Source organism: Herpailurus yagouaroundi, unplaced genomic scaffold (assembly GCF_014898765.1).
Source record: "Herpailurus yagouaroundi ecotype Mexico unplaced genomic scaffold, PumYag 100, whole genome shotgun sequence".
Taxonomy (NCBI): domain Eukaryota; kingdom Metazoa; phylum Chordata; class Mammalia; order Carnivora; family Felidae; genus Herpailurus; species Herpailurus yagouaroundi.
In genome coordinates, this window is record NW_024412391.1 from 90157344 (window position 1) to 90181616 (window position 24273).

A 24273-nucleotide genomic window follows, 5' to 3' on the forward strand; every position below is an offset into this window, starting at 1 on the left:
ATTTTTCACCTCTTCACCTCACATTCATGTTAAAATAATATAAAATAATCTGCTTACTAGTGATGTCTAATAATGTTCTCTGGCCAGTACCTGTATTCACTCATTCAGTCCTCACAACAGACTTTTGAAGCTGGTATTGATATTATCCCCGCATTGTAGTGAGGAAGCAAAGACACAGAGGGATTAAATAAGCTACCTAGGTTCACATAGGTGCTAAGGTAGCCTAATGTTCCTGCTTCAAGGGGTTGTCAATATCCCTGTAATCACACAAACGTTGCTCCCACAAAATGACTTCCACCATGACAAAAAAATATGGAAAAAAAGAACCTTGGGACAGATGGCCCAGGGCCTATCAATCCTCAGGGTGGCAGAGAGCATGGCGGGGCCCCCACCATCCATTCCAGGGCTCTTCTTTTCTCCAGTGCTTTCCTCTAGTGCAGAATCCTGTCCCTAAAATTTGTATTTCTCAGACTCCTGTGCAACCATGTCCCAGATGCACACTGGTCCCTTCATTAGGCACACCTGTGCAAGACAGGGAAGGAGGCAGCAAACTGTGGGGTTCCTCCTCCTACTGGTTAGCCTGTGGCTGCCTCAGTCATGGCTTTGGAAAGTTCAGCCATCCACCACAGTGCCTTGCTATCCACTCACTCACTTCCTGGGTGATGTGGTGGTGGCAGGTACCCATCTTGCTACAGGCTGGTTGCTCTCTGTGGGTGGAGAGGCAATCGCTGTGGCCTGGGAAGCAGCCTCTTGCTCTCCTGCCCACTGGCCACCACTGTTCTATGAGGTTCTTGAGCTGAGCAGTTCCCATGAGGCCACTCTGAGTGAGGTGGAAGCAGGGCCTTGGAGAACCAGTTATTCTGGGGCTGTTCCCAGAGACCCAGCCTGGAGTCCATTTCTCTAGGAACCCAATCCTCTGCATTGAATCCCCTTCTGCATAAAATATCTGGAGTGATTCTGTTTCTCTGCATCTGACCCCCACAATACACTTGAATTCCCAAGCAAAGACCAATAACTTTTCCAACAATTGGCAATGAATGCCTTTGGGGAAGGAGTTGACCTCTCAGCACAGATGGTTCAGGCAGGAATATCGACTATTCTTTTTTCTTATGTGCTATGTGTTATGAAGTATTATCAATGTAAGAGAATGGGCTATTTATCAGGACCAATTGACAGTCTTTTAAAAGGTGTCATGTTTAATTTTTTTTTTTTACGTTTATTTATTTTTGAGACAGAGAGAGACAGAGCATGAACGGGGGAGGGTCAGAGAGAGAGGGAGACACAGAATCTGAAACAGGCTCCAGGCTCTGAGCTGTCAGCACAGAGCCCGATGCGGGGCTCGAACTCACGGACTGTGAGATCATGACCTGAGCCGAAGTCGGACGCCCAACCGACTGAGCCACCCAGGCGCCCCAAAAGGTGTCATGTTTAAATGTGTACAGTGAAATGTATCTTGTTTTCTTTAAAATGTGTGTTATTTTGCTATCCTCATTAGTCTTTGCAGATTCTTCCCACCTACTCATCCCATCCTTTTCTCTTTGAGGTTCTCCTTGTGCTGCTGTGGTTCCTTAATAGTTAACCTATTCTTAAACTTACTATAGTCTAATGAAATTGCCTGTTTTCTTGAATAAGTCCCCAAATCTATTAGAAACTTCCCGAGAACATAGACCATATCTTGTTCACCAGTGTGTCTGCAGGGTTTAGCACAATGCCCAGAGTGGAGGAGATACTTACTGCACATTTACCTAATGCATGAATGAGCATCCCTTCTAGATATTATTTACAGGGATACCTGATCATAACTGTTAAAATGAATATTCTGGTGATCAGAGTGGAAGATTCAAGTAAATACCTCTCCTTAGAGAATTGCTATAATGAGGCAAATCTCTACACTGAAAACCCAGGGAGCTAGGAAAATATTATGCCTTTTTGGCAGAAATGAGGCAATTATGGTAAAAGACATATTATGCAATCATCTTAGTAACCCAACCAGGGCTGTGAGCACACACTGTGAATATTAAGACTGGCAAATTTTGCAACCAAGTGATTTTCCAGGGGATACAGTGCCTGCCATTAATGAAGCAGGGATAGTGTTGCTGTGCCCAATTATCTTTACCAAAGACGAGATAGCCAAAAATGTGCAGTCAACATGGGAGGGCACAAGCACGTTGACCAGTTGTCTCATTTACTCCTCCACTAGGAGGTCCCAGTGATTAGTACCCCACCCCCATTTTGCAGGGGAGGACCTGAAGATGTAGACTCGATGTCATTGGTATATAGCACAAAGAGCCTTGATAACTGAGTCCTTTGCTACAAGTCCTGCCTTTCTTTCACCTCCTTCTTGCCTGTTTTCCCAGTCTAGGCAGATACAATCTTAGTTGCAAAAAGGACAACCATGACCTTGCTCCTCTTGGCAGAGCTGGAACTTGGAGCCTGCTCTCAGGAACCCCTGAGTTCTGTTTATTCATCTGTCACTGCAGTGGATCTGGATTCTCAAAGCCACAAACCCATCTAGCTCAAGTGTTTACTTTCTGCCAGGGCCCCATAGATAACCAAAGTAAAATTCATATCCCTGTCTTAGCCTCCACTGAAAACATGAAGTCTGGAACCAGAGAGGGGGCAGTCAGCTTCTCCTTCACAGATCAGTCCTCTCCAGGAACGCTGTTCCTGTCTGGACACCAACTTTAAGGAGGATATTGGTAACTGCAATGTGATGAGCAGAGAAAGAGCAGGAAAGGAAAAGTACACAGTCCCCCACAAGCTCCTCTTAGTGCCTCCATGCAGGAGGCTCTCCGTCATCTTAGGTCCTGGACACCACATCGAGGCCTCTCTCTGCCCCCTCCACACCTACCCTCCATCTCCACCCTTGTGGCTTCTTATCCCTCAGTGCTTCCCTGAACTCCAGGTGGCCTCCCTCCTTCAAACTCCCTGTTAGAGCACCCTGTTCTTTTCCTTCCCATCCCCTATCACAAATTGTAATAATACCTTTATTTCTTCACTTAGTGTTTAAAGTCTGCATCCTCGGGGTGCCTGGGTGGCTCAGTCAGTTAAGCGTCCGACTTCGGCTCAGGTCATGATCTCGAGGTCCGTGAGTTCGAGCCCCGCGTTGGGCTCTGTGCTGACCGCTCAGAGCCTGGAGCCTGTTTCAGATTCTGTGTCTCCCTCTGTCTCTGACCCTCCCCCGTTCATGCTCTGTCTCTCTCTGTCTCAAAAATAAATAAATGTTAAAAAAAATTAAAAAAAAAAAGTCTGCATCTTCAATTGTTTGAAAGCTTTAGCTCAGAAAGGACCATATTGAGTTTGCCCAACACCATGGCTCTTGCATTTTTCCCAGCATGACAGACGGTTCAGTCTTGATAAGTATCTGTTGAATGAACAAATGAATGCATGAGTGCATGAAGGATGGATGGATAAATTCATGGATGAGTCCCAGGTGTTAGATGATGACAGGTATCCGGGCTGGAGAAGAGATGCTATAAAGTGGGGTCTATGAGAGCTGGGCCCCAAACAGAAAGTGTGATTGAATGTTTTCTTTATGCCTCATTCACAAACCCAAAGCAAGACCAATTCCTGGAAGCTTTAGGAGGAAGATTTTTGCACTCAGATTTCACACACGTAAAGACTATTCAAAAGTGAAATGACCTGCCATAGAAGCAATTATTTTCTGTTTGTGGAAGTGTTTGCAAACCAGCTAGATGATCGCAGGAGTATTGAAGAGCGGGGATTGGCTCTGTATTACAAAGGGTTGGTCGAGAGGGTACCTGAGGATACTTCTAGCTCGCTGATTTGGATTCCATGTGCTTTTTCGTCTGTTGAGTTAGAGATAGCATTAATATCCTTTGCTCTTTTTCTTTCTTTCTTTTCCCTAAATATACTGTTAGCTGATACATTTTTCTACTCTGCTTTCTTTCTTTCATGGGAGTATAGATGAGGTCTTGTCAGAAAACTTTTTGGACTATAAGAACCGTGGAGTCAATGGTTCTCATCGGGGCCAGATCATCTGGAAGATTGATGCCAGCTCTTACTTTGTGGAACGTGAGTACTTTTCCCATTCCTGTTGCTCGCGATGGGGTTCAACTGTTTCAAGTCCTTCGTTCTATTGCATTGCTTCCCTGAGAAATGTGCTGTGTAAGAGAGGCATATGTTTAATGAAATGCTTAAAAATAATGAAAGGTGAGATCTAGAGCATTTGGGCAACAGCCATACAAACCAGCCCAGACGGCCATTCCTTTTGTTTCAAAGAGATGTTTGATTCATGGTCATTCATAGGCCTCTGGATTCAGAACCTTTTGGCTCAGATCTTTTAACTTTCACTCCGTGCTCCTCCACGTGCTCTCCAAATTTGCGATAGTTGCCCCTTCTGTATCCTGTAGTGAAGTGTTGGCTTTGCTTGAGCCAGTTCTTCAAGACTCCCTGATCATGGCCCCAGAATATTGGGGATATTCCACACTTCACCCTGATTTTCGGCTCTGGCCATAATTCCCCAGGATGGAGGTGATACGTTACTACTACTGACCTGTTTCTTTGATTCCCGATCTACTGATATCTCTGGGTGTATAAACTTGTCATCATGTATTTTACTGAGATATTTCCTAAAATTTTATGCTATCTTTGAAAATAAATCATATTTGTAGTTAAGGAAGGATTCTTTTCCAGAATCCCCATACTGGTGCATTTCCCATTGCACAAGGAAATATCTATGTGGGCCTCATGTTTACCAACTGAAGGAATGCACAGAATACCCTTATCTGCAAGTTCTTCCCTTCCCACTTGGGTATGGGAGAGTGCTAAATGTACAAATCCCTCCTGCATCTTCTGGTCCATAGCAGGGATTCAGTCAGTATGTCACTTTTGAAAGGTAATGATGGAATAGTCCCTTGTTCCAACTGTCCAGTTCTCAGAGGAAAGGATACATGGCCAGGAAACTAAAGTCTATAATCATTTGACTTGTCCAGGAAAAACTATAGTCTCTAGCATGTTTTGCTCCCATTTTTATTTACTCTCATTTCCATTTGTTCACTTAGTAAGCATTTTGTAAGACCTACTATATTCCAAAAACCAGAGATTTGAAGATGAAATGTCTGGTGTCTTCCCTTTAGAAGCTTTTGGTATCTCTGCTCCTAGAAATGACACAAATGCCCCCCTTTTTTATTGGCAAACATATGTAGATAGGAGATTGATACTATCAGATGTAGAGGGGACATGATTTTATGAGATGTGGTTGGGCCCTTGACTTTGGTTTAGTCATAATGAAGTTCCCAACAAGAGATTCCCTTTTCCTTAGTATTTATCTCCCTGTCTCTAGCTTTTCTCCTCCTAATCCATTCTGATTCTGATACCAGACAAAATGCCTTTATATTCAACTCTGATACCATCTGCTCAAAAGCCTCATGGCTCTGCTTTCTGACTACATCAGCTGAAACCTCTCTGCCTTGTTGCCAAGCCCCAACAAAACCCACCCTCATCCCTCAACCCTAGTTCTCCACCCTCCCCAGCATGCCCCCTTTGCCCAAGTCATGCCAGTATCTTCCCCATCCCGAAAATAGCATCATTTATCATAAAGGACATAGGTGGGCTTGATTTGGGGACAAAGACAGGTTCCAGCTAGTAGTACTTAATATGACTTCCCAAATGCCAGAAAGAACAAAAAAGGTAAAAACTTGCATTAGCAATGAATATTAAACACAATAGCTGACTATATGCCCTGATCTGATCTACATTGGAAGTCTGGTAGGAAAGGACTTCTTTACTACGCCCCTGTTTCCTTCTTTGGAGTTCCAACTAATTGGGAAATCGACACCATTTAGGGTCAAAATATAGTCTCAGCTCAAAATGGTGCAGGAATGAGCACAGCTTCCAAGTTTTTGTCTTTTTAGAGTCAAGGAAATAAGTACTAAGGATAATGTGAAATCTTATGAGCTAACGTAAAAAAGATGAGTCTGTGTATAAAGTCATCTAGCAATAGTGCCATTCTTTCCAAAGAAGTTCTTTTCAAGATTTCCAAGATTTCTGTGACATATAGAATATTTTGTGTATATTCATCTCAAATAGCAAGCCATATCATATAATTGTCTTCATGAAGAAACACTTTAAATACCACTAGAAGAAATTATAATATAAAAGCAGCTCTGTAAATTATAAAAAATATTGCCATAACTGAGTGCAAGTGTATTCAAACTTGGTTAAGTAGCAATGTCCTATAGTAAACAAATGGCTTGCCACGTCATATTCAAAATAACTAAAAATCGAACACTTTAGAAAAATGGAATTTTATAAGTGTTCTGGTGCAAATCTGGGACAATCTCGCTCTGCAGTATCCCTGTTGGACTAGCAATATCTCAGTGTTTTAGACAAATGGATGAAATTGAGAAGGCGGATATTTACATTTTGCAAATACATCAAAACAGTGCTCAATATATAAAGAATGTAAGATTTTGTACAAATGTAATATAATTTGTCAGAAACTAAAAATGTATCCAGAAAAAGATTTATTGAGTTTAAAAATGATTAGAATATTAGCTCAAGGCACACATATAAATCAAATAAATTAAAATGCTGTGATGGACTATAGCTTTAGGAGTCTGAATGCATTAAAACTATAAATATGCTGTATGAATTTATATTTTAATGTGAAATCACTTATATTTTCAAAAATGTATGATTGAAAAAGTGCCAAATTAACAAACAGGAAGAGATTGGATGTACAGAATGTTCTAATATCACTATCTTTCATTAATGCAGCAAAGCATCAAAGGTCCTCTTGCTATAATAAAAATGCAGAACACAGTCCATTAACCAGAAGTTTACAGAAGTTTTTGACGTTAATAGAAATAAGACTCTTGAAGTCTCTAAATAGTAATAAACACATTAATCTAATTGGTAAATTATACCTTCTTAAAATTAAAAATTATTTTACAAACTTTGCACATAGGCCAGATTTTAAATGTTGAAATACAACAGGAGGTCATTCTTTCTATCTGAGGGTTAAATTAAAGTAATGAAATAAATGGGGTTGTTATTTCATTTTTATTTTCCGTTTTTGTCTTTATTTTTTCCTTTTATTATTTCCTTTTATAAGAGTAGAGATACATCACTGATTACTTGGAGTCTATAATGGTCTGACAGTACATTTCTTCAGGGTTATGATTCAATTTAGAATTAGGTAATTGCTGTTGATTTATACAATTTTTTTTAAGGTCTGGCTAAATCGGATTTTGAACGTACTTCCAAATTAGGAACATTCAAAACAGATTATTTTCTGCACTCTTTAAGGAATTACATGCATGATAAAACACAAAAGAAATAAAACCTGAATTGTTTCCTTTTCTCTGGCATAACTTTTCCCTAGTGGGCCCCTGGCTGTTTGACTATACTAATAATTGCTGTAATATGAGAACTGCAAAAAGATGCAAATTTTTTTTTTTAATTTTTTTTCAACGTTTATTTATTTTTGGGACAGAGAGAGACAGAGCATGAACGGGGGAGGGGCAGAGAGAGAGAGGGAGACACAGAATCGGAAACAGGCTCCAGGCTCTGAGCCATCAGCCCAGAGCCTGACGCGGGGCTCGAACTCACGGACCGCGAGATCGTGACCTGGCTGAAGTCGGACGCTTAACCGACTGCGCCACCCAGGCGCCCCAAAAAGATGCAAATTTTAACACTGACAAAAGAAAGAACTAGTGAAGTTTCAGCTTTACTCATCCTGATCAAATCTTAAAATGCCGTATCATTATAGTAACTCCATTACTATTTTTTAATATGTGTAGTCAGGCTTAGAGCAGGCTAGGCTTAATCCTCAGGAGTCACCACAGTCCTTGCTGATCGTGTGCTCCTATCAGAACTCCTTCAAAATTGGGGCTTATGTTGCCCAGAAGCAATGACAAGGGTGATGATTCTACAGGGAAGGCATCTTTGTGTTGATCCTTGGCCCAAATCTGTTCCATGTAGCTCCCTATTCATTGTTGCTCCTCATCGGTAGCAGGAAGAAAAATGTGCCTGCTGCCACCACTGATTACAGCCAAAAAGAGTTTCTCCCGAAGGGATCTCCTTTCTCCACCCATTTTTGTGTTGTGTCCTGTTATCACGGTCAGGAGCTCTGCCTTCTCACAGCTGTCTGGATGCCAACCAGAAATCCACAGTCCTCTAACTGCTCTGCCTTGCCTTGGTTTCCTGCCCCTGCTCAGGTCACTGGTCCTGCCCTGCTCCCACATTGGATCCTTCCCCACTGTGTCCTCGTTTCCAGAATCACTCCCTGCTACCGCCCGCTTTGATTCTATCATCCTGCGTTTGTCAGAATGTCCGTCAAACATTAGCACATTCCCAAGATCCTTTTCCATCCATCCTCCCAAAGTTAAAAAGCACACAGTGGCCCCTGATTATACTTAACACCAAATCTAAGCACCTAGTTTTTAATGACACCCATTGAGCCTGGTGAGGTGAAATTTACACAGGTGGGAAGGGTCAGCATTTGCCTCTCAGTCCACACTTGGGCAAGGGGCTTCCCAGTGAGAGACAGGTGGGCTCAACATCAACCCCGGTGTGGCCCGCTCTGTCTCTTCATCTGTACAATGAAGTTAATGTGTCCTGCCCCCAGTGCAGCCCCATAAGGATGGATGATTCACCCAGTGAAGGCCAGGTGTGTCTGGTGTAACCAGATCCACTGTGTAAGAAGAAGGCTTTGAGTTAGGGATTGCGGTGCCACTCAGAAAGGGAGTCAGATCAGCAGTGCACATTGCACTTGGCATTTCTCCTCAGGGAATGGACAAGGGGGTGTCATGGTGACAACTGTGTGAACTGAATGGCTTTATTCGGAGAGTTTTCTGTGAGAAATGCTTTGCAGCTAGAGTTGAAGACCAAAGGCACTGGAGGAAAAGCAGGGCTCCAGGAGAACCGGCTGGCTTCCCCTCATTAGCATTTCTGGCACATGCTTTCTCCTCGCCGGCAATGCAGCAAGAGTAAGGGCCAGTCCTCCTGGAGCCGGGAGGCCACCCAGATCCGTGATTAGACACAGGGGTCTCATCAGGTGGACAATCAAGTTGGTTCAGGTGACACATTGTTACAGCCTTTTATTTGAACCTGAGCATATTTTCACCAGCACTGCTCTGCTGTTGGAACCAGTATGGCTGAGAACTGTACTGCAGGCTGCCATTTTCAATCACTGTTTTGTGATTTCCAAGGAGGTGTCTCCATCTGTACTACAGTAAACATTTGAGCCATAGACTCCAAGCCCTCAGGAAGTCTCAAGTCTACTTGGGGAGACTAAACATAAGCCCGGTACTCATGCTGCTTCACAGGTTTTCTGTGAGGAACAAGAATGGCTCCATAGAAATATTTGCAAGATAATGGACATCAATATTATTATGTCATCTTATTTTTATTCCATAATTCCTGGGACACCATGACTATCTCCATTGTTCATCCAGTTTAATACTGTCCCAAAGGGAAATCATGGTCAGCATTGTACTCTACAACATACTGCTTATGTTCTTACTTATATTTCTTCAAGATTGAGGAAAAAAATGGATAGTTCACAGCAATACTCCTAAAATTCATTTTTCTCTTTCACCACACAATTCCCCTGGTTTTCCTTCCACCTAAACTTCTCCATAAACGTACTCCTGGTTGTAGCTCACACTCAGGGTGCTCTTCTTCCCTTCCTTTTTTCCTTCACATTTTGCTTTAGAAGCCTAAAAGTAATCATTCTGGAGATAAATCTCTGGGAGTGGTGGAGAAAGGAACCCACGTCACCAAAGACACAATCACTCACTCTTCAATAGACCAGAGTGAAATGGTTGGAGATATTCACATAATAATACCATCTTGGCTGCCAAGCCAATCTAAGTGTGCAGTGGTTCTGGCTGAACAGGGCCAATAAAACGATGGGACTGTGGCAGTGGAAGGGCAGGGGTCCAGGTGGGAAAACAGGACATACAAGTAAGGAGACACACACAGCCGGCTTGCCCCCAGTCTACCCAATGTGAGAAGCCAAAGTGTTGGGTGCAATCACTTCTTACCATGTTGAATATTCCATTACATCAGGGGCAGCAAAATTGATCTTCAGTCCACAGAAGTGTCAGTCTATCAGATTAAATAACAGACCATACAAAGAGTGACTCAGCATTATTACAGAAAACAGAAAGATATAACCAAACAGTCAATTCAGATTTGCAGCAATACAGATAGTGCTGACTTCTAGTTGGATATGTGTCAGATTCTCCCAATGACATGAAAGCTCTTCATCAACACAAATAAATGGTCAGGCCCTATTACCACAGACTGAGACCTTTCTGGATGAGTCACCATGTCAGTAAAAGAACATACAGATTCACCTGCCTCTCTTAACCCTATAGTGCTGGAGGCCTGTTGGACTGTACTAGTCTTCAGGACCTCAGATCTAGAGGTAAAGGCTTGGTCCCTGCCAAGGCTCTTGCATTCTAGTACAGGAGACTAACACATACCTCTTATAGTGTCCCATATCAGTGAAGACGGAGGAGCACCCGACCCAGCCTTGGGACACAGAGTTAATCATCCCCATACGTAAGAGGAGCTCATAGGCAGACTGGGCCAGTGGGAAGGGCTGTGTTGGGGGTCAAGTGTAGAGAGGTCATTTCAGGCAAGGGACAGCACCGACAAAGGCATGAAGGCATGGGGAGTGGGCAGGCGGGGATAGGTGAGAGTTAAGACAGATTCCTGACAGAAGGAGGAGAGGAAGAGGAGGAGGGGGAAGAAGAGAGATCATCAAGTGTGGAGGATTAAGTGTGGCCACAGATTCCTTGACAGTCCTCTTGAGAGGAGGGGTCCATGTCTCCTCTCCCGTGAGAGTTTCCGTGCTGAAGTGATGCTGTGCCAACTTCCAGGCCCAGGCTTTAAGAGACTGGTAGCTTCCACTTCCTACCCTTTAGAATACTCAATCTTAGAACCCTGAGACAGCGGTGCTGTAAGAAGCCCCGGTGGCCATGTGAAAGGTTGCATAGAGAGATGGTTCACCAGCTCAGCTGCTCCAGCTGTCCCCATCCAAGGGACAGTGGGGTGCAGCCCAGCTGTTATACATGGCAACAGCATGTGAGACCCCCAAGGGAGAGCTGTCCAGCTGGACCCAGTCACCTCACAGAACCTTGAGAGATCACAATATAGTACTGTTTTAAGTTGTTAAGTTTTTGATTCCTTCGTTATGTAGCAAGAGTTGCCGTAGCACCAGAGAAATGGAAAGAGTGGGGCCGTGGGAGTCAGGGAGGAGAACCTATCAGAGAGGCATCGTCAACACAACCTGGTGAGTGCCAATGGAGGGGTCACGGGAGACACGGTCTGGAATGCATTTATGCACAGTTGCCATATGGGGGCCGTGGTGGTTATCGTAAAAAGAAAATTCAACAAGCTGATGAGAAAGAGTAGGGTGAACAGTTCATCCTGCCTTGCTCAGAGCAATCCTGGTTTTGGCTTTGAAAGTTTCCAGTCCCAGGAAACCTGTCCATCCTGGGCACACTGGAATGGTGGTGGCCCTCTGGTACATCTGCACTGACAGAGGAGAGTGAAGTGTCCTGGCGCTCCTCCAGCGAGGAGGCTGTGAGAGACTCTGAGGCGGCAGCATGGGGAATAGGACTGAGACGGGCTTGAACATGTGTACAGAATGAGGGGAAGGAGCCATAACATAAGAGCTCTCATTGATTTAGTACCCACTCGTGTCCACTTTTTTACACCCTGTTATGCTGATGACAGCACCATGAGGAGGGTGCCAGCACCATTGTTTCTGAGGAGAAAATAGACGTGGTAGTGTGTGTGGTACAGCTGGGGTATGAACCAGCCTCACCTGCTTGTGCTCATCAGCCCCAGGGAAGAGGTAGGGGATGTTGGATGTTCAATGGACCAGGGCCCATAAGCAGTCAGAAGGAACTGGATGCAGAGAAAGTTAAGAGCCCAGCCTTTCCTGGAAGTCCTTGACCTGCTAGGGACCAGGAGACTGGAAGTGTAGTGGGGCAGGATAGGGACAGGACTTGGGGTCAAGACGTGTGTGCTGACCACCTTATAGCACCCCTTTCCTACCAAGAAGGGAAATAAGAAACTGGAAAGACTCAGGAGTGATTTTCACCTGTATAGGTGTGGTGGAGTAAAATTACCACTCTACAAAAAAGACTCTCTCGGTCCCTCTCAAAGCCACTCTGTACACAAAATGAGTCTCTTTCTCTCCATGCCATAGACACAGGGAGCTATAAACAAGCAGGGCTGCTGAGATTCTCCATACCCCTGCCTCTGGACAGTGCTTCAACAAGAGAAGGAGGAAGTATTCTGCCCATTTTAATGTCCATGAGATGGGGCATGATAGCTTTCTCCTAAAGGCCGGTGTGGGACAAAGCAGAGAGACACCGCGTTTGGCAGGAGAATATGTAGGGCAGACAAGGGAACCTGACCTAACTAGGACGCTGTGTCTGGACTTGCAGCCAGGTGGGTGAGGCCGTGTCTGAAGGGCATGCCCAGCTGATTACCGTGATGTCCAATTAGACAGATATAGCAGATGGGAATGAAGGCGGCTGCAGCCATCCCACGGACGGTGGCCTGTGCTTGTCCCTGGGGACCTGAGCCTGGCTCATAAGATCTGATCCCTGAACTGCCATTTGGGGAAAGACTGATGTCCTGAATAGAGGAGTAATAATAGTAATAGCAGAACTGAAGATCTCTGAGCTCTCCTGATGTGCCAAGCACATGCTGAGCACCCTAACACGTATTGTCCCATTTAACCTTCATGAGAACCCTAGGTGGCAGATAATACTTTCCTTTTTTGTTGATAAGGAATCTGAGGTGCAGGAAAAATGCAGCTGCTCCACTATTCACAGGGTGGGACCCATCAGACCTTGGCAGTGTGACCTTGGAGCCTGCTCTTTTCACTCCCGTGATGTCCTGATAAGATCAAAGTAGGCCAGAAGGGCCACCACCAGGAGGATGGAGATTCAGTGCAGGGTTCTGGTCCCATGGGGGGTGGAGTATTACATCCAGGTATCATATCCAGGCAATACACTGGATGGAACTTTGAAGTTGGAGTCAGTGCTGGGGGCTTACCTCCCAGAGTCACTGGCAGGGGATTCTTTGGACATCAAAATGGGGACCCAGATGTCACTGGGATAGTAAGTCCTTGACCAGAGGAAGGAAAGTAGAAGTGATTAACATATGGCCTTCCTCCCATCCATATGATTCTGAGTGAGGGGTTCAGTAAGCTCCACCATAAAAAGCTACAGAGAAAGTTCAAATTAGAAGACAGATGCTATCCAAGATGTCAGTTACTTCCCCACACATAAACCCAGAATCTTCTCCATTTCAATATAGTTGTTATGTGTGTATGAATCTCATTTGTATATGCATTTTTTAAAGTTTACTGATTCCCTACAGAAAATTTGAAGAAAAGATCAAAGTAAAAATCACCCATAAGTTCAACACGAGATAATATTTTTAGAGATTTTTTTTATCACTAGTAGCATCTCCCTAAGAGGGGCCTAATAAATATTTATTCAATTAATTAATGAATTACTTAAGCTAGTGCTCAGAACTCCTGTGGAGAAAGCAAGAGACTCATGCTCAAGGACAACAACTGTTATGTCTTATCTTTCCCATAAGTGGCCTCTGAGCCATCTAGAGGAAGAAACAGGGAAATATGGGTGAGGGAGGGAACCAAGTGGTCCCTGGTCAGACACATATGGCAAGTGGGCACCACAAAAACGGAATACAGCATACAGATATGTCCAACTTCTTGGAATAAGGAGGGGGCAGAGAGGTACAGCCTTTCATTTATTAATTTAAAAACATTTTTAAAAATACTTATTTATTTTGAGAGAGAGAGAAAGGGAGAGGGTGAGAGTGGGGGAGGGGCAGAGAGAGAGAGAGAGAGGAAGAGAGAGAATCTCAAGCAGGCTTCACACTGTCAGCACAGAGCCAGACTCAATCCCATGAACTGTAAAATCATAACCTAAGCCAAAATCAAGAGCCAGAGGCTTAACCAACTGAGCCACCCAGGTGCCCCCCACCTTTTAAAGAAGAGTTATTCTGCTCTCCAATAAACATGGCTCAGTCCACACTGGGAATCTGACCAACCAGTTTAGTGATTAGCAGTTCCTCCTTTGATTAGTTAGAAGCTGATGCTAGACAAGCAGTAGGAAGGGAGAATTTTCCCTTTTCCACCTCATCCCCAACTTACACTGCTTCCTTTTGACCCATTGAGACTTTCAGCTGAGTCTATGGTCAGGCACAATTGTAGGTAGTGTTCTTGGTGAGGACAGAGACCCACAGAAGTAAGGGAAGCCTGCCTGAACACCATGTGTGCCTCCCTAGACACTTGTCACTGCTCCCTTGCACCTACCTGGGGCCAGTTCAGAGGTCACTCCCAGGAGTTGCTGTCATCAGCCAAGACAGGTCTCTTCCAAGTCAACTCCAAGGCCATTTTCGAATGATGCCAGCAATGTTGTCCACATGGGCTTTGTACAGCCAAAAAAGAGTTCAGAGTTCATATACTATATAAATAGCACTAACTCCTCACAATTTCTCATTAATCCAGACCTCACTATCTCATGCATCCCACCTTCCCAAAATTCCAGAGTTGATATGGTACCCAAGAATACTGCAAAACCCACCAACACCCACAAAGTCTAGAAAATGCAAACACCTTGTCCATTGTGGCAGCTGCTAATTCAGCCTTGTTTCCCTCTTTCCAAGCAAAACCAGAGTTTGCAGGTACTGGGCCACATTCAGACCCACGTTGCTACTGCCAGCTGTTACCTGAGAGAAGATGGCAGACAAAAAGCAGAAAGGAGGAAGGAGCTAATTGTGTTTCTTTCAACTTCACCAGAATGAGCTCCAATCTCTCCTTAAAAATCCTTAAAATCCAAACCAGAGAACTCATCTTCTAAGAGATGATCTGTGTCATTATGCCTCTCATATCTTGGAGAAAATACAGTTATAAATATCACACTGTCTACTAGAGAATGGCATCTATGAAACACTGCTATTTTTGTACAAAATCTAGAAATTTGAACCTATATATACAAAGCCTTTCATGAGACTTCTATTCCTTATATTTAAAACCTCTCTCTCTCTCTCTCTTTCTCTCTCTCTCTCTTTCTCTCTCCATTAATAGTTACCCTAGAATAAAAGAGGCTTATTTTACAGTGTGGGTTTTCCATAACAGAGGACATGAGTTTCTAGTAAAGAACTTGGGGGCAGTGTGGAAACAATGAAATGAAAAATGCCTGGGACACACAAGGGGAGATTATTCACTCTTCTTGAAGTGCTTCCCTGAGATGCCACATGCATTGAGACTTTAAGGCCCAGCTGACCCTTTAACAAAGGAATAGATGAAATAATATAAATAATACAAAGTATTTTTTCGAAGGGGAAGAGTAGATTACGTAAAAAAAAAAAAAAACTAATAGAAGGGCAAAAAGTGTAATGGAACATGGAAAATAAACAATAGTCAAAATAATTTATCACGAGACTGCACCCTTTGTACTACTAGCCTAATCACAGGTAGTTCTCAAATTGAATAAAATACATTTGGGGCAAACTCAATACAAAAAATGAACATTAAAATATCACAACCAGTTAAATGGAAGCTCTGGATACTTGACACAAACTAAGTGACCTCATAAGCAACTGCACAAAGCAAATTTTTACAAGATGGACTCTGATAGAGGATTCGGCTCCTGGGGTCTCATGAGGGTCCCCAGTTGTCTCCATCATCGGCTCAGCCCAGGGAGCCCTTGGGGTCCCTGCGCTCAGCCCCTGCAGCGCCCTCTGTCGGCGACCGAGTGAAGAGGAGCAGGAAGAAGGTCCTTTGCGCGTGAGGCTGCTTCTGTCCCCATCCCACCAAGGCTGGAAAGGAGCCAGAGATCCGGAACTCAACTAAAGGATCAGACTGTCCTAAAACTCTTTGTATGAGACGCAAGAGAATGATGCGAAGCTTATAGGCAGCTCCAAGCTGGCAGCGGGCAAGAAGCTAAACCAGATGCAAGATAGTAAGAATTTCATAAAGCCTGTGTTTCCTGCTACCTGGAGAAAGTGTAGTAGTGACGGGATAGTTATTGGGATGTTTATGTCAAATTAGGACTGTTTGTAAGACGCATGCCCCTCTTGCTTGACCACCTCTGACACAAGCAAGAGTCTGACCGTGGTGTGTTCGAGATTCTTCTGTCACCCCTCCCACCTCCACACACTTTCCTCTAGGACAGTTCTTGGTCATCTGGTATAGACTCATCTCTGAGCCTACCCTGAAAAAGATGCTGAAATTTCCAGTTCAGCCAAGTGCCTTGCATATGCCGGTCTGGTGGAACGCAAGGCTCTGCCATCCCAGTAAAGGCTTGTGCTATTAGCCAGGTTAATATTTCTGTGTTTTATGGGATGGCATGTGTGCCTCATTCATCACTTTTTTTTTCTCTAATGGCTGTGACTCTAACCTGCACCATCATACCACACAGTGTCTGTAGACTTTCTTCCTGGATGGCCTCCCCAACTCAGCTGTATAGTGAAGATCAAAGCTTCCAACTCAGAAATGAGTTTTTCCTCAAGTGGCAACAATTCCAGTAAATTCCAAAGCTGAAAATATTTTTTTTTTTTCATGAAATCCTATACCAGTGGAGTGCATTGTTCCTTTCTCAGGAACTTGCTTGCTGTAAGGCTGCTTTTTTTTTTTTTTTTTTTTATGTCAGAGGTCCCTAAAAGGGACCCAGCATTCATTTGCTGTATCCTAGGTTTCAGAATCAACTGCACCTGGGAAAAGCAGCAAATTCAATATGCAGCATGCCAGATAGCCTGGCATGTCTATATGTGCTTTGAGCTACCACGTCCTGTGTGCCAGGGAGCCAGACTGGTGGGTGGGCTTTCCTGGGCCGGAACTGCAGGTCTGAGTATTCCTGGCCTGCAAAAGTCTCCCCACAGAAAACTGTGGTCCCATCTGCAGCCGACCACGTTAGTCCTGACTGAGCATCAAATTGTGAGAAAGTTTAATGTCTCCTAGAACCCAAGGGGAAAATGGGTAAAGGGAGAAGAGAGGCACCCTGAGGGGAAACATTTTCTACTAGGGACAGAGCAACATTTTCTACTAGGGTGGATTCCTGTACTTCTTACCAGAGAAGCCCACCTCTGAGGAGTCTACCTTGTCGTGCAGCCTATTCACAAGATTAAAACATGATTGTCTGTGTTATATGATTCCAAGAGAGCCATTTTGGTAGGTTTCCGTGAGCTGTGTCTCTGGAGCTGGTAATGCATCAGTCCTGTTAAATATAGCCACAGGAATGTCTGGTGACCATGTATCAGAAATTACACTGCCTCGTACTACCATCCTTAAGATCTGTACATGGTCAAAGATATACCCTGTTAGCCTAAAGGATTAGGCTACCCTCCTAACCTCCTGAATAGCCATAGGTATGAAGCTCTGACCTGCTTTACTGTGGTAGTGCGTTACTCACACTCCAATGTCATAAAAGCTATTTGTCACTCAGGTCTTCTGAAATAGGCCCCTGACACTTGTTTGTGGTTCTTACCTTGATCCAGTTTCATAAGTCAATATTCAAAATTCTCTTACTGACCAGAGCAGTTCATTTTAAACGTCAGGCTGAGATTGCTTCCCTTCTGCACCCACACACTCTCAACACTGCCCTTCACACATTTAAACCTCTTCCTAATATATCCTTGTACTTCGTGGCACCACCAATCTGGAAAAAGTTGGTTAATGCCTGAGAAAAGTACATGCTGCCCTGAAAGACCTCTAGAACACACTCCAGCAGGTCAAGACCTGGCTTAAGACATTTGTAATCAGCATAGAATATAGGGAAGGGTCTCCATCTGACCCTTTCCCTTTATGCCAGGAGCTGTACTTTCTACTTTCTGGAACTTTCAGTCTGTCAGTCCTTCTGATTTATATGTCCTACCTCAATCCTAGGGAACTCAGTTCTCCAGCATCTGACCAGTCAAGAGCCTTCCCACTACTTGGACTAACATGCAGAGACCTACCCCAGTAATCCAGATTTAGGGATAAAAACATGTGGCACAGAAGGTACTGGAATCTGTGGTGTCATGGCCAATCATGTACACTTGGCCTCTGAGGATCTGTTGGGATCCCTGCTTCCAACTTGAATGCCCCCTGGGAGGCTTAGAGACAGCTCATCCAACTCCACCCAGGAGAGATAACACAAAGAAGGTCAGCAGCTAAGTGTTACTTTTTCATTTTCAGATTCTCTATTTTTCTAACTATCTCTCTCTCACCAGGGATTTTTTAATTTTATTAATCTTTACAAAGGGCCAGCTTTTGGTTTTCTTGATCTTCTGTGTATGTTTTCTGCTTAATTCGTTTCTGCTCTTATTTGTAATTTTTATGATCTCCTTCCATCTACTTTCATTGGGTTTAATTTGTTGTTGTTCTTCTAATTTCTTGAGATGGCTGCTTAGCTCATTGGTTTTTAGCTATTCTTCTAGATGTATGCACTTAAGGCTGTAAATTTTCCACTAAGCAGTTTTTGTTTTGCTTTGTTTTGGTAAAATTCTAAGTGAAGCATAACACACACATAGAAAAATGCACAAATTTAAATGAAGAGCTTATGAATTTTCAGAAAGTGAACACATCCATGTACATAGCACCCAAATCAAGAAGCAGAGCTTTACTCACATTTTAACCCATTCTGTTTCTCTTCCCTCCTTCCTATACATTGACGTGTATATGTGTTTTTTTATCTTGCATGCTTTTTTTTTTTTTTTTTTTTAGTTTTTATTTAAATTCTAGTTAGTTAACATACAGTGTAACATTAGATTCAGGTATACAATTCAGTGATTCAACACATCCACACAATAGCCATTGTTCACAAGTGCCCTCCTTAATCCCCTTCACCTATTTAACCTGTCCCCCCCGCCCTGCCCCACCACCTACCCTCTGGTAACCATCAGTTTTTCTCTATAGTTAAGGGTCTGTTTCTTGGTTTTCCTCTTTTAGTCTCCTATGATCATTTGTTTTATTTCTTAAATTCCACATATGAGTGAAATTATATGGTATTTGTCTTTCTCTAATCAACTTATTTCACTTAGCATAGTATTCTCTAGCTCCATCCACATCCTTGCAAATAGAAATATTTCATTCTTTTTTATGGCTGACCAATATTCCATTCCATTCCATGTCTCTGGTATGTGCTGTGTGCTCTCTGCTGTTGTATTTTGGCTGTTCTATCCTTCAGACTGGTCATCTGCAGAGGCTCTCTTTGCTTGCAGTAGGCAGTGTTTTGTCCTTGGCCAGGATGTGACAAGTTTTAACTAGGTGTGCTTGTTCTGCTTATGAAATGAGACCTGTCACCACCTCTACTGGAACTGAGACCCTACAGAACTGTCTGGTCAGGAGACATGGTGTGGGCAGGAGTTTCTGCTGGCCTTCAGGGGAAGGGACCCACCATGCTGGGACTGAGGTACACTTACAGGAGAAGGGCAATCTTGCAAGAGCACAGAGGTGTAGGACTTAGTGGAAGCCAGCGAAGCAGTCAGTGTAGAGGCTGTGCTTCCTCCCACGGGTGGCTCGATGTTTATGCTGAGGAGTGGGGGATAGAAATGGTGCCAGTCAGTTCTTTAGCCCTTGAAGACGAGTCTCAATGCATGTGGCATCTCAGGGAAGCACTTCAAGAAGAGTGAATAATGTCCCCTTGTGTGTCCCAGGCATTTTTCATTTCATTGTTTCCACACTGCCCCCAAGTTCTTTACCTGCCTTTTCTCTAGGAGCAGTGCAGTGCCCTCTGGGCAGCCGGAGGGCACTATCCCAGCCAAGCCTGCCGACTTAAAACTCAAGGCTTCAGGAATGTAGTGTGGGCAGGGACCTGTGCTCGTCTTCTGGAGGAGCCTCTAGCTGCACTGGGACTGAGGGAGGTTTGACTGAGAATGGTAGTCGCACCAGAGCACCGGGGCGTAGGACTTGGAGCAAGCAGGCTAGGCAGCCAGTGTCAGGGCCAAGCTGCCCTCCTCAGGTGGCTCTGCACCTATGCTGAGGGGTCGGGGGAGGAAATGGTGCCAACCATCTCCTTTGTCCCTGAGAGGTGCCTCCATAAATACTACCTCTCAGGCATATGCTCCAAGAAGAGTGAACAATCTCCACTGTGTCCCAGGTGCTCCTCAGATTGCTGTTTCCATGCCATGCTCCATATGCCCCCAGATTGCTTGCCTGCCTTCTCTGTAGGAGAGGGGCAGCACCCTCAGGGCTCTCCCAGCCAAGCCAGATCTTTAAAACTCCAGTCTTCAAGCCCCACTGATTACTAGAACTCACAAAAATCAGCCCCTCTCGCTTTCCCAGACAATGGCTTTGGGGAAATATTCTCCTGTGTGTTCCCCTCTGTACCCCACTCTCTCTCGCCTTTCTCCTCAACCACGGCTCTCCCTCCTCTGTGGCAGCCGCTGTCTGTTTCAGTCCCAAACTGTGTCTCCACACCTCCTACCTTCCTCCATGTTGGCTCTTCACTCCCTCTGGTTGTGGCGTTTGTTCTGTTAATCTTCAGGTTGATTTGATAGTTATCCAGCTGTGTCAGAGGGACAAGACCAGCCTAGGGTCCTACTGCTCCACTGTGTTAGCTTGAGCCCCACACATCTGTGTTTCTGTCTGGGATCATTTTCCTTCTAAAAGGAAAGAGCTGTTGCCTGGATGGCTCAGTCGTTAAGCATCTATCTGACTTTGGCGAAAGTCATGATCTCATGGTTCATGAGCTCGTGCCTGGCTTTGGGTGAGCTCAAGCCCTGCTTCAGGTGAGCCCTGCTCCTCTCTCTCTCTCTCTTTCTCTTTCTCTCCCTCTTTCTCTGACCCTCATAAGATTCTTTCTCTCTGCCCCTCACTCACTTGCACACTCTCTCCCCCCGCAAATAAATAAATAAATAAATAAATAAATAAATAAATAAAAGGAAAGAGCCTCTTTTGTGTACTTCTTTTAGTGCAGGCCTACTGGTGATAAATCCCTCAGTTTTTGCTTGTCTGAAAACATCACTATTTGACTTTGACTTTTGAAGAATAATTTCATAATTGTATGAAATTCTAGGTTAGCTGTTATTTTCTGTAGCACGTAAGAATGTCATTTCTCTGTCTTCCAAAAAGTCATCTGTTAGTCTCTGTCATTCCTTTGAAAATAACATGGGGTTTTCTTTCCTTCTGATGATTTTAAGACTTTCCCCTTTTTCTTTCATTTTTAGCAGTTGAACTATGATGTTCTTATGAGTGATTCTCATTTTGATCCTGAGACTGGATGGCAAACTATTATCATCTCCTTAAAAGCCTCTTCCCCATTCTCTGGAACCCAGCTATTCCATTGTCCCATATGTCCCTTATTCTCTCCTCTGTATTTATCATTCTTTTTTCTCTTCCTTCACTCTAGATGTATTCTATGAATGCATTGTACTGACCCTTTTCCTGCTGTGTTTGCTATGCTGCTAAGCCAATACATTGAATTCTTAATTGCAGCGTTTCTATTTTTCAATAATAAAGTCACTATTTGATTCATTTCTATTGGTTCTAATTTTCTGACAAAGGTTGCACTTTGTCTTCTGCAAATATAAGTCATGGTTTCTTTAAAGTCTTTGCTTAATGACTTCAATATCAGGATCCTCTTTCCATTTTCCTTCTTGCTTTTGGTCAGTTGCTTCTGTCTCTTACCATCCTTGACAGCTTTCTATCCATCATCATAAGTTGCGTGTGAAATGTAGGAACTTTGGCAGTAGCATCTTCCCCTGCAGAAGGTTTGCCCTTTTCTCAACGAGGCAGTGCAGATGCTGATGGGTGGTGGTCCAATTAAAGGATGAGCAGAATGAAGTGCAGTGGAGTCATGGTAAAGCCTCAGTCTCCCTCTAGCTCACCCTGTTCCTAGGGACCCCTCTGCAAGGCTTTCACAAAGAGCCAAGAGTTTTCATCAGGGACCCTTCCCTGACCCTGTCCCTGCCAGGTGTCCTCAGTACCAAGAGAGGGCTCTACTTTTCAGATGTTTTCATGATTGGATTTTTAGACTTTTGCCCTAAAAGCATAGGATTTGGTAAAGGTCTGAGGGGAAACCAGCTGGGTCTTGAGGTCTTCAGTCCTGCCCCTTTGGGCCCACATGGCCAACAGCAGCTCTGCTGGTTTTCTGCCACCAAGGGTAGAGGCTGTAGGTTATCAATTCACCTGACTAGCTCTCCTGTCCAGAATTTGTAGTTGTTGTTTCCATTGTTATGCAGTGCCTTAAACATTTCGTTTCAAAATCAGTTTGCCAAGTTAGCAGTAGAAGCCTTAATCTGCTACAATTATTCTAGCAGGAAGAGGAAGTCCAATTTCCTTTTAGCAAATACCCCACATGTACTGATCCTAGAGACCAGAAACACTTGCCTAATAACCAGCACTGAAGCAGGAACAAAATACATTTATGGGATTGTTTTTGGGTTTAGAATTGGCCCTCCAGCACCTGAAATAAATATTGCCCATAAATTGAACTAGTAACATTATTTGACGTAATGGTTCATTTTGATCAATCTCTCACTTTTGCTGCAGTACCATATTTGAAAGCATTAACATAAGATTTATGCTGCTATTCTAAATAGGAAATTAGTTAAATAATGTTCAGTTCTTTATGTAAAAAAAGATATATCCATTATTAAAATTACTTCAGAAAGAAATTGCAATTAACTATTTTTCATCATAATTTAGCTATTAGAGAAACATGACCTTAGCACATAGCAATTTTTACAAGTTAGGCAAATCTGAAACTCTAAAGGATGTGAACATCTCCTCTGTTTATTCAAAATTTATGACTGTATTTTTTTCAATTATTTTCAAATTACAAAGCTAATATAATTAGTCCATAATATAGCATTCTAAACCACCTCTGGAAGATATTAATTGAGATAATATCTTTACCAAATGACAACGTTTTGACAAATCAATATGATATCCTGTAATACAATAAGATTTTTTTCTATTAGAGTCATATATTACTTTAATGAGAATTTTACTACAAAAAATATCATTTGAGCCAAGTTAAAATACCATATTTCTCAGAAATATTTATAATAGAAAAAGGTTTTTTTTTTTTTGGTACAACCTCTTATGTTTACACTTACATAATTTTCTTTTTTGAATGAGTTCTTGAATGCATGCTGCTAAAATGAAATATTACAGGACAAGTGTATATAAAAGGTTACTCCTTCAATCTGGTGTAAGTCCAAAACAAGAGCCTGATGCATGATAAGCTTTAAAACTCTACCTTCAAGATACCCAACAAACAATATCAGCTTTAAAATAAAATTACTTTTCCAGTGTTAACTCTTTACATATGTCATGGAATCTTCAATGTTAGAGGCTTTTTCAATGAACACTAATCCCATTTATTCCCTTTTACTGGAAAACCCTTCCTTTTGTTTTGGTCAAAAATCACAGCTGTTCTCTAAGCTACTCATTTCTTAAGCTCTATTTAATTTTAAAATGAAAAAGCATACAAATAAACATATTGCTATATACGATAGACTGGAAGGACCTAAGAAGGTTTATATCATTAGTGTTGATTATTTTTGTAAATACTGCTCTTGGTATTTCCTCTTACTGAAGCTAAATGTTCTTCAGATTCAAATTTTAATTTGAAATCCATTGCTTCTTTTTTTTAATTCAAGTATAATTAATATACAGTGTTATACTAGTTTCAGGTGTACAATATAGCAATTCAACAATTCTATACTTTTCTCAGTGCTCTTCAAGATAAGTGTACTCTTAATCCCCTTCATGCATTTCACTTCACCCACCTCCTCTCTGGCAATGACCAGTTTGTTGTCTATATTTAAGAGATTCTGTGTTTTTGTCTGTCTTTTTTTTATTTGTTTGTTTCTTACATTCCACATATGAGTGAAATCATATGGTATTTGCCTTTCTCTGATTTATTTCAGTTAGCATTATAACCTCTACATCCATCCATGTTGTTGCAGATGGCAAGATTTCATTTTTTATGGCTAAGTAATATTCCATTGTGTATGTATACCACATCTTCTTTATCCATTCATCTATTGATGGACACTTGGGTTCCTTCCATATATTTGCTATTGTAAATAATGCTGCAACAAACATAGGGGTGTGTATATCTTTTCAAATTAGTGTTTTCATTTGTTTGGGTAAATACCCAGTAGTAGAACTATCAAATCATACGGTCATTCTATTTTTAATTTTTTGAAGCACCTCCATACTGTTTGCCACATTGGCTGAACCAGTTTGCATTCCCACCAACAGTACATGAGGATTACTTTTTCTCCACATCCTCTCCGTTGCTTCTAGATCTT

At 42.9% G+C, this 24273-nt stretch overlaps 1 protein-coding gene across 7 annotated transcripts in view; it reads left to right on the plus strand.

Annotated features, from left to right (window-relative positions):
• The window catches only part of HECW1 (HECT, C2 and WW domain containing E3 ubiquitin protein ligase 1), a 424961-nt gene that overhangs the window by 186561 nt on the left and 214127 nt on the right, over positions 1 to 24273 (plus strand). For all 7 annotated transcript variants that reach the window (XM_040473037.1, XM_040473031.1, XM_040473035.1 and 4 more), the window contains one exon: positions 3928 to 4035. In XM_040473037.1, coding sequence (XP_040328971.1) covers positions 3928 to 4035 — 108 coding nt within the window. The remainder of the gene's footprint in view (positions 1 to 3927; positions 4036 to 24273) is intronic.